Source organism: Mus pahari, chromosome 14 (genome assembly GCF_900095145.1).
Source record: "Mus pahari chromosome 14, PAHARI_EIJ_v1.1, whole genome shotgun sequence".
NCBI lineage: Eukaryota > Metazoa > Chordata > Mammalia > Rodentia > Muridae > Mus > Mus pahari.
In genome coordinates, this window is record NC_034603.1 from 78308361 (window position 1) to 78318873 (window position 10513).

General features: G+C 43.7%; 1 protein-coding gene across 1 annotated transcript; it reads left to right on the plus strand.

The window, feature by feature from the left end:
• The first annotated feature begins 1004 nt into the window (after positions 1–1004).
• Kcnj2 (potassium voltage-gated channel subfamily J member 2) lies at positions 1005–10165 on the plus strand. The gene is made up of 2 exons (XM_021212831.2): positions 1005–1162; positions 6352–10165. The coding sequence occupies exon 2, from the start codon at positions 6583–6585 to the stop codon at positions 7864–7866; it is 1284 nt and encodes a 427-aa protein (XP_021068490.1). The 5' UTR covers positions 1005–1162; positions 6352–6582; the 3' UTR covers positions 7867–10165.
• The last annotated feature ends 348 nt before the right edge of the window (positions 10166–10513 follow it).

The following is a 10513-nucleotide window of genomic DNA, read 5'->3' on the forward strand; positions in this document are numbered from 1 at the left end:
CACTGGAGAATTCATTTATAAATTGTCAGGAGGCAGGTGCTAATCGAGGCTGGTTTTTGAAGGTCTGCAGTACTCTTGCCTGGTTGCTGGGGAGGACTGGGAGGCGCTGGAGCGAGGGCAGAGCTGAGAGTCTGTAGGAGTTGCTGTTCCAGAGAATTCATTACTCTCTAATTGTTCTGGTTTTACATGAGCAGAGCGTGTGCCGGGCGGTGGTGGAGAGAAAGATCGAGGGCGGACAAGGCAAGAGGAACCAGAGGCTCCCTCCCTTCCCCCACACATCCCAGAGAAGTCTAGGCGCATTTTTTTTTTTTTTTTTAAGTAATTCACCATCATTTGCGAGGAGAAACAGTCCAGTAAGACAAGCAATCGCTAGCACATCTAAATCTTGCTGGGTATTGAGTGCGGGTCCCGGGACCCTTTCCAGGTTTAATTTAAGGATTATCCGCGAGCTGCAGTTGAGTGCTCTGTGGGTTTCCACAGTCTACAGGCTGGAAAAGGGATAGAGGGAGACGCACCCCAGTGATCATTCCCTCCCTGCTGTAGACGTCTTTCCCAGGCAGACACCTCTCCTGCCCTTATACAGGAACACCTAGAGCCGGCCTCCACCGTGGAAAGAAACAGGGAAGTGTGGGTCTCAGAGAACCCAGTAGGAAGCTTTGCCCAAGGCCAGGCTGCAATTAGGCAGCCGCATGGAGGCTGAGCTTCCCACCTGTTGCTGTCCCCTCTGGGCCGCGACTTCCTCCCCCTCGGCCCAGAGCTGGACTCTCAGACCAGGCTAGGCAGCTGGAGGAGGTAGAGGAAGCCACAGCAGGTTCCGAGGCTGGCAGAGCCAGGGTTCGTGGGTATAGAGATCCTCCTCCTCCTCCTGGTGGCGGTTCCCGGGGCGGGGAAGCGCAGCCACGTGCGCTCCGATTGGCCAACAGTGGGCAGAGGGCGGAGCCAACAAGGCCGGTTATCACAAGGACCGCCTCAAAAGCTTCCAGGCTATCGCAGAGCGCACTGGAGCCCTGGCCAGCGCGCAGCCTTCCCAGCACCGGCAAGCAGGGTCTTGGGAATTCTCACTTGCTTCGGCTCATTCTCTTTCGCAAAAACCACTGGATCTTACATGCTTCTGTAACCCCCACTTCCACTCCATGTCCCCATGATCCTGTGCCAGCAACAGGTAAGGGCTTCTGTGTTTTCTTCCTGTTCTCTTCTCGGTTGTCTGTGTGTGTCCAGGGCAATGAACTTGCGCCACAGTCCTCTACCCTGCTGCTCCGGAGGTGCCCTGTTGTCAGGCTGCTGTTAATGCTTTCCTCCCGCAAGCTTTGGAGTCCCGGCTCATTGCCTATATAGTTTGTGTGCGCACCAGAACATCCTCAAGAGCTAAAAATACTGAGACACGCTTGGAAGAGTTGAGCAATAGAAACAGATTTCTCTGCAGCATCTGTTTGTGCTCATAACTTCCAATGCACCAGCTGTAGGGAGATATTGGGTTTAGAGTCAAGCGCGAGCCTGGCGTGGATTCTTCCTCTTATTGCGGGTGAGAAGGGAGGAAGAGAAGGAGACTGGGGCTTGATCTGACCAAGAGATTTAGCACTTAATCTAGATCCTAGGTGTTTGGGGAGGGGGAGTCCTTGCTACAGACACAGTACAAAATTCCAGAGTGAGCTTCTCAAGTCTCAAAGTTCCTTTGCTGAGGAAAAAGGAAAAAAAAAAAAAAAGTAGCAGCCGGAGGAGTTGGATTTTAGCCTCAAGACCGCAAAACTTTCCCATCCGATGTCGGTCTCCCCTAAGTACTTTGCTATTCTTAGTAATAATGGTGTAAATCCCTCATTTGAAGACAATGTGGTTTTAGGGAAGCAATGATCGAAGCAACTTGATTCAGGGAGGGAAAAGACTGCATCATAACGTGTACTCCTATGACAGTTGAGGGGAAAACCAAGATAGGAAATGGGTAGTCGCACGTCTGTCTGGTTCAGTCTGTCAGTGGAGATTTGGATGAGGCTATACATTCCAAAGATTTTCACAAACTCCAAAGATACCTGTCAGGAAATAAAGGCATTGCTTAAAAACCTGTTTTGGTCAAGCACAGAAGAGAATTAATATATCTCCTTTTATCATTTGTTGTCTCTTCCTATTAATAATTAATAGGCAGTCGTATTTCCTCTTGGAAACCAGATCTGTATGTGCACTGTGAGCCCCATTACACTTGTCTTCCTCTTCTTACCCACATCTAAGGATTTTATTTTTATTTTCATTACACACTTGAGTACACACACAAACACACACACACACACACACACACACACACACACTTCCCAACACTCAGGAGAAAAATAGGTTACTTCAAGTATGGTGGGAACTGTGACAGTCAGGGTCAAGGTCATCTCAATTTGTTTTGTGCCTCTCACTTCATATTGTATTTATTTTGTTACATTATTGACAGCTGTAAAGGATCTGGTTTTGCATTTTTGTGAAATTACTTAAACAAACAAACAAAAACAAACAAAGCAGTCAGCACCCTTCAGATACTCCTTTCGGAAACTCTCTGGTCAGCTGTCCTTTGAATTCTGAGAAGTTTAGAAGCTTGCCCCTCACCCATCTTTACCTGAAGGGTGGTACCATTTCAAAACGTTTAAAAAGATGTAAATTCTTGTTTGCTAAACCCAAGTTGTCCTTGGCATGTACACATGCCTAGAGTTGCCACAAACATTGCTGTGTATCAATGTTAGAGGCAGCACTCACACAGATATAAATGGGTGTCTCACCCCCCCCCCGCACTTGTCCTTCCCCCTCCCTTCTGTTTACTGAGCTTCACAGAGGTTGCTCTGCAGCAATAGGACTCACATAGCAACTTGTGCCCAGAGCACTCTGGGGCTGGTCTACATGGCGTCAGCTGGGGAATAGCTGCTCCAAGTACTCATTAGCAGACTTCTTTCACCCAGCACCTTTTCTTCTGATATTTCCTGTCTTTAGTTAGAAACTTACTTTTTTGCTGAGAGTCAATAAGCTTCTTATAGGACATCGTGATTTTCATTTATTCTTCCCAAGTACCTTTATCTGGTTTTCACATGTTACATGTTCTACTGGAGGAGATCTATCTATCTATCTATCTATCTATCTATCTATCTATCTATCTATGTATCTTCTCCCATTTCTCCCTGCATATTTTCCCCTCTCTTCCATCTCTCTCCTCTAAGATCTACCTAAGATTGGGGCGCTGAACTATTTTTTCCATTGCTTATGATTAAATTTGGACCTGCCTATAAATAGGCTTAACATGAACTGCAGCACATGTAGCCTCTCAATTTCCCAGAAATGCTTTCAACCTCATTGGCCATGGCCTGGGTCAAATGATTATTCATGTCCATGGAGGATAGATTTGGATCCTTAAATATCTGAGCTCTAAGGTGGCTTCTATATTATTCACCATATCCAGTATTGGCTCTCTACACAGCCTTCAGGGAGGCAAGATTATCTGAATATACTATGAGTTAGCTGTTTCTCAGAACATTTGGGGGATAATATTGCATGGAAATCTTTTTCACAAAAGTTTTTCCATGATGTTTTGGTGATTCCCACTGAGGGAAGAAAGGGCCAAGGAACTTTCTGCTTGTTTGAAGTCACTGGGACGTGTGGATCTTTCAACAGCAAAGACAAGTGAACTATAAAGACAGTTAACCTGCCAGACTGTAGCAGGTTCTAGACTTTTGCAATTGAAAGCAGTTCCATAAAAGTCCAATGACATATGACATGTGTGTGCACATACGCACGCAGTACTCTGGGGCATATGTGTTGGACATAGTGAAATTTTCCATTTCAGGGAAAGAAAAAAGAAAAAAAAAAACAGTTCTTTTTCCCTTTCCAGGAAGCACTGGTAAGACCTGAAAATGATGCTGTAGCATGTGGAATCCATTCTGCCATTAGCAATGGAAAGGAGACAACAACAGCCCCCTCAGTACATGCTATTTGAAAGGTTCCAAGTGGGGGAAAGCTATTCATAGCAAACAGCTATTGTGTGATTTGTGGAATTCAAACAGATGTCCTAGGGTTGAGATTTTGGAAAGTCTTAATTGGGCCTGTAGAGGTCACAGAGTGGTAAGGTTCTTCTGTGGAAAGGGACAGGAGTCAGCCTGAAGAAATCTCAGAGAGTCTGGGTATGGCCCCTAATGTTAAGGCAGGGAAAGGCTTCTTTTGAAGGTGCAAAGGGAATTTATTGGTGATAGTTTGCAGTAAAATATTTTAAAGTCAATTGTAGCTCAGATACATTCTTTGAAGGGACTCTCTTGTCCCATTCTCATGTTTTAAAGAAAAGCACACCTGCCTGTGCTGCTGTCTCTGTGTTCATGAAACATTTGGCAACATTACGTAAGCCAAATCGTCTGAAAATGCTGTTATAACATTTCTTTCCAAGTCCACAACAATCTAGCCCTCTGAGAAATGTGATTCTTTCTTCCCTTGTCCAATGCACTGGTCATGGGGAAGCAGGCAAAACCCTGAAGCAGATAGAAGGTGGGGAAGGCACCGGATCTTCATTTTATAAAGCAATTCAAAGGCATTTTCAAATCAAACATCATTTAGGTGTCAAAAGCTGACAAAATGTAACACACGTTGAAATTTTCACAGATGACTAATCTCAGGAAAAATAAGGTGGGGTTCATTTTGACTATAACTTGTACACTGTGGGAGAAGACAGAAGGCTATTACGCAGCATTTCCAAAGACAATGCACGCCACTCCTAGGTAATGGGCTGAATAAGGACACATGGACCACTTTCTATATCTGCAGCTGACTTGGCTGAAAATGGTCCTGTTGACTGATCCATATTTATGTGCCTTGGGCAAGGGGTGGTGTTGGGGGGGGGGATCAAAACTGGAATCCTCTTACCAAGATCTCAACCAATTCCTGATCATTGTTATTGTCCCACTTAAAAACAGGACGTGGATTTATTTGGTGGTTTAAAAAGTTGGGAAGCACTCTCGGTTTTTAGTTCTAGGCCGTGTTAATATTAATAACTCCTGGACTTCGTTAATGCACATTACATAACGAAAACACCTTAGACAATTTCTTAGGCATTCCTTCCTCCGTTTTCCTCTTTCTCTCTCTCTCTCTCTCTCTCTCTCTCTCTCTCTCTCTCTCTCTCTCCTTACAGAGGACATGTAGGTTTTTGAGGTTTGTTTTTTTTGAGTCAAGAAGAAAAGTCAGAGCAAGTAGCTGAATTTTACCTGGGGGCAGAATGAAGCCGTGGGAGGGAGCTGGAAGCTACTATGTGTTCATGTTAAATGAAGGTGAGTACCTTCTCCATAGGAACCTACAGCAAACAACAGCACTAGAAGTGAAAGTAAACTGACTGGAGCTTATGAGCTCCTTTGATTACAAAGTTGTCTCTGTTTGAGAGCACACAGCCTTGGACCCACATGAAATGAGCTCCTTCCTTATCTCAATCCACTAAAGACCTGGGCCTTTGGCCCAGAGGTGCTTGCTTCCTACCCTGTCATTACACATGGCAATCCCATCTCTGGAGAATTTCAGGACTCATATTGCTAGGCAACAGAATGGCTCTCTATCCCCCAGAGCAAATCTGTATCTTCAAGTCAGAATCCCCTGCATTCTGGGAGATGGCATCAGGCATTTTTCTGCACAGTGCCTGCTTCAAGGGTGCGGAGTCGATGGAGCAAATCCAAACAGTATCCAGAAGTTAGCATCTATTTCAAATGTTGCAAACGACTTTCCATCCAACACGATTACCACCACAAAACTGTCTGTACCCGCCGATGATGTCAGCCTTGTCAGCAAGGACCGGGGCATCCTCCCTTTATACATACATAGCTGGATTAATATCCAGGCTGTTCATATACAACCTTCTCTAGACACATCCTACTATCAAAAGCTGGCGCAAACCTTAGAATCAGAAGGACTCTCCTACCACACTGAGGAAAGGAAGAGGGGAAAGGCTGATGGGTAGATATGAATTATGGAATATTCTAGATTTCTGACAAGCAGTAGAAAAAAGAGAACTGAAATTTCAGTGGAATGACTAGCAGAGGTATCTCTTCTATGTTCAATGACTGTGATTTTTAAATAAAAATTTAAAAGAGAATTTATGTGAAGAAGGAGATCTCCACACAATTCAATCTAAAGTACATTTGTGTGTATTTTTGTTTGTTTGTTTGTTTGTTAAGACGGGGATATTTTTTCTCAAATCTAGGATCACTTCGGAAGGGGAGTATACCCCCTTGAACCAGATAGGCATCAATGTTGGTTTCGATAGTGGAACTGACCATAACTTTCTGGTATTTTCTGTTTGTTAAGACAGTAGGACTCCTTTAAGTATGGCTGTTTTGTAATGAATGCTCTCTTTTCTTGTAGGACAAGTTCTCTGGATGTCATCTGAGTTACTAAGGTAACTCTGCTGGTCAAAAGAACCCCAAGGTTCTTGGAAGCATCCATCTCTCCTCATTAATATATATATATTAATTATATATATATAATTTTTTTTGGTGTGTCTTCACCGAACATTCAAAACTGTTTCTTCAAAGGGTTTTGCAAAAACTCAGACTGTTTTCTAAAGCAGAAACACTGGCGTCCCCAGCGGAAGCAATGGGTAGTGTGCGAACCAACCGCTACAGCATCGTCTCCTCGGAGGAAGATGGCATGAAGCTGGCCACCATGGCAGTCGCCAATGGCTTCGGGAATGGCAAGAGTAAAGTCCATACCCGACAACAGTGCAGGAGCCGCTTTGTGAAGAAAGATGGGCATTGCAACGTTCAGTTTATCAACGTGGGTGAGAAGGGACAGAGGTACCTGGCAGACATCTTTACTACCTGTGTCGACATCCGCTGGAGGTGGATGCTGGTTATCTTCTGTCTCGCCTTCGTGCTCTCCTGGCTGTTCTTCGGCTGTGTGTTTTGGTTGATAGCTCTGCTCCACGGGGATCTGGATACTTCTAAAGTGAGCAAAGCATGCGTATCTGAGGTCAACAGCTTCACAGCTGCCTTTCTCTTCTCCATCGAGACCCAGACAACCATCGGCTATGGTTTCAGGTGTGTGACAGACGAGTGCCCAATTGCTGTCTTCATGGTGGTTTTCCAGTCAATCGTGGGCTGCATCATTGATGCCTTCATCATCGGCGCAGTCATGGCGAAGATGGCAAAGCCAAAGAAGAGAAATGAGACTCTTGTCTTCAGTCACAATGCTGTGATTGCCATGAGGGACGGCAAACTCTGCTTGATGTGGAGAGTGGGTAACCTTCGAAAGAGCCACCTCGTGGAAGCTCATGTCCGGGCACAGCTTCTCAAATCTAGGATCACTTCAGAAGGGGAGTATATCCCCTTGGACCAGATAGACATCAATGTTGGTTTCGATAGCGGAATTGACCGCATATTTCTAGTGTCCCCCATCACTATCGTCCACGAAATAGATGAAGACAGCCCTTTATATGACTTGAGTAAGCAGGACATTGACAATGCAGACTTTGAAATTGTTGTCATACTGGAAGGCATGGTGGAAGCCACTGCCATGACAACTCAATGCCGGAGTTCATATCTGGCCAATGAAATTCTCTGGGGTCACCGCTATGAGCCAGTGCTCTTTGAAGAGAAACATTACTATAAAGTAGACTATTCAAGATTCCATAAGACTTACGAAGTACCTAACACCCCTCTTTGTAGTGCCAGAGACTTAGCAGAGAAGAAATACATCCTTTCAAATGCAAATTCATTTTGCTATGAAAATGAAGTTGCCCTAACAAGCAAAGAGGAAGAGGATAGTGAGAACGGAGTTCCAGAGAGTACAAGTACAGACTCACCTCCTGGCATAGATCTCCACAACCAGGCAAGCTTACCTCTAGAGCCCAGGCCCTTAAGGCGAGAATCGGAGATATGACTGGCTGATTCTGTCTTCGGAATACTTACTGCGCTACACAGTCTGATGTTGGTCAGAGGTCCGAGACAGTTATACAGACCATGGTACTGGTCGAGAGGTGGGTGAAGGCAAGCAGCCACAAGAGACTAAGGCTAACACAAAGGTTTCAAGGAAAGACTAAGCTGGATGACTGATGTAAAGTGCTTTGCAGGCCTCCAAGAGACATGATGGCACATATCTGTTGTAGTATAAGTTATGGGGTTTTTAATGTATTGTTTTGTGTTTTTACAAAACTTGAATATGCAGGCAAGCCTCGGTTTGGGTACATGACTTACCTGGAATGCTTCTCTTTAGGGGAACAAGAGTGATTTTAATGGCATAACATAGGCAAGACTCTGCCTTAATTTTTTGAAAAGCTGCTAACTACATGAACACGAACTGTATTTTTGTTGCAGTGTAGTTTATCTTTTACATAACGTTAAAACGTCAGTGTTGAGCATTGTTGAAAGCGCACAGTGTGCTTTAAAGCATCAAGTATTTGGCTATTAACTGCCAAAAAATGAAAGCCTGATTTTCTGAGGCCAGTAATTTGTTTGCTAAAATTGATCTCTCTGTCAGTCTCTCTCTGTCTCTGTCTCTCTGTCTGTCTGTCTGTCTCTCTCTCTCTCTCATTACATAATAGCATTATATAACACTAGCCAAATGGTAGCCTCTGGGTTTTATACTTTTCTTTTTCACAATGCTAATAGGTTATCTCAAACTTTCAGTTAGACTATCTTAAATGAATACCAAAGATAATGCTTTTTTTTTTTATTTTTTTTGCACGTGGAGGTTATATATTTTAAAAGAAACAAAACCCCTCCATTGATTGTCTTGGAAATCCAGAGACACGATCTTTGAACTTCAGCAGGCTATGAAGCAGCCCATTCATTTTTACATTATAGTCTGAAAAGAACACCAAAGTCTGATCAATGTAGTGTGTTTTTGAGTCTGTTCTTTCGTGCTTCTTTCTTATTTGGAGGGGAGGGGGGAAGCATAGGTCCCAGTTACACATGCACTATACCAATCTCCTTCTTTCCCTGATAGGCAGTGCTGGTCAGGATAATGTACTCAAAGTGGGGTGGGGAGAGGGGGGGTTGGACTTTTCTGGGCTTTTCTCTCTTAGCACATTCCAAAGTTTGTTCCATAAGATCAGATCTTGGTTGAACTTTGTTGGTAACCTGGCACCTTCCAAACTGTCACCCAGCAGGGAAGATGAACAGATTTCAAATTTTGCAGCTGAGTCATAGCCTTGACTGCCAGGGCATTTCTAGCTCAGTGTCACATTAAGAAAGAAGCTGGCTTCTAGGCTTTTCGTTCTGAGGTCGAGAGAGAGAGAGAGAGAGAGAGAGAGAGAGAGAGAGAGAGAGAGAGAGAGAGAGAGAGAGAGAGACCTTTTTCATGACAGAGGGTAAGAGGGTCTGTTTCAGTATTTTAGGTCTTAGTGAGCCATATAAACACAACATAATTACAAGCTAAGGAGTTAACGAGTCTAAAGGGTTATTTCTCTCTCTGTAAGCATTCATGATTAATGCCAGTGGGTCATTGTCTCTTGGAAAGTCTCAGAGCAGGTTGCCAAGGACACATTATTTTCTAGAAGCCTCTTTTACCAATTCACCTGTCTTTATAGAAACCTCTCTCCCTTCCCCCCAACGCTAGCTCAATCATGCAATTCTCCCTCCCTTTCTTTTCTCTTGGTTTTAACGTTCTCTACTTGTAAACCCTGGGGCTGCTGAGTTTCCTTTTTAGTTGGCATCTCAAAAATCAACCCTCTAATGGTATTACACCCTAATATGCCATTAAAAATCAGCTTGTTCTAGAACCATGTATTTTACTTCGGCTGATGTTTGTGCCGGTCTGTGGCTTGTGAGCCTCTGTATCTGGATGCAGTGCCTGTAAGAAACGTTGACAATTTCTGCTGTTTTCAACTTTCTAAGTCAATGGATTTGAAAACTGTTGGTGTTATGGAAATCAAGAGAGAAGCGTCAAGAAAGTGTACATCCGGGTTTTAAGGCAAGGTTGCAAGTTGCTTAAAGAGTTTGCCGGGTTGGGGACAGGGAGAAGTCACAGGAGAGAACACAGACTGGCTTCTGACAGTGTGAGGCTATGGAAGGCTTCAGATGCTGCTATTAAGGTGATTTGCAAAGTAAAGTAATCAAACCAAAGAGTATTCAGTGGAATGTCAATCAAATGAATATGCAGTAGAGAGTGGGGGTGACAACCTGGACTGACCCCAAACACAAAAAGACTTGAGTTATTTGAAAAGAGGGAGGGGGTGGGTACAGAGACAAGAAAAGTGGGAGGGGAAATCTTTCTTTCTTTCTTTCTTTCTTTCTTTCTTTCTTTCTTTCTTTCTTTCTTTTTTGCTTAAAAAGAAGAAAGCATCTAAAATTTCTGGTGCATAGATTTGTTTTTTGTTTGTTCGTTTTTTTTCTTTTTGTTTTTCAAGGAAAATTTTGCAGAAGCTACATTTTTAAAGTGTACATTTTATAAAGTTTAACAGATATTTTCATATTTAAAGCCAAATGTAAATAGAAATCTGTAAAGGAAAAAAAAATACCCTAAGAGGTGTAACTACCACAGTGAGTTCTGAGAGCTAGCACCTATATGCTACCGGTTAGCATGGTTT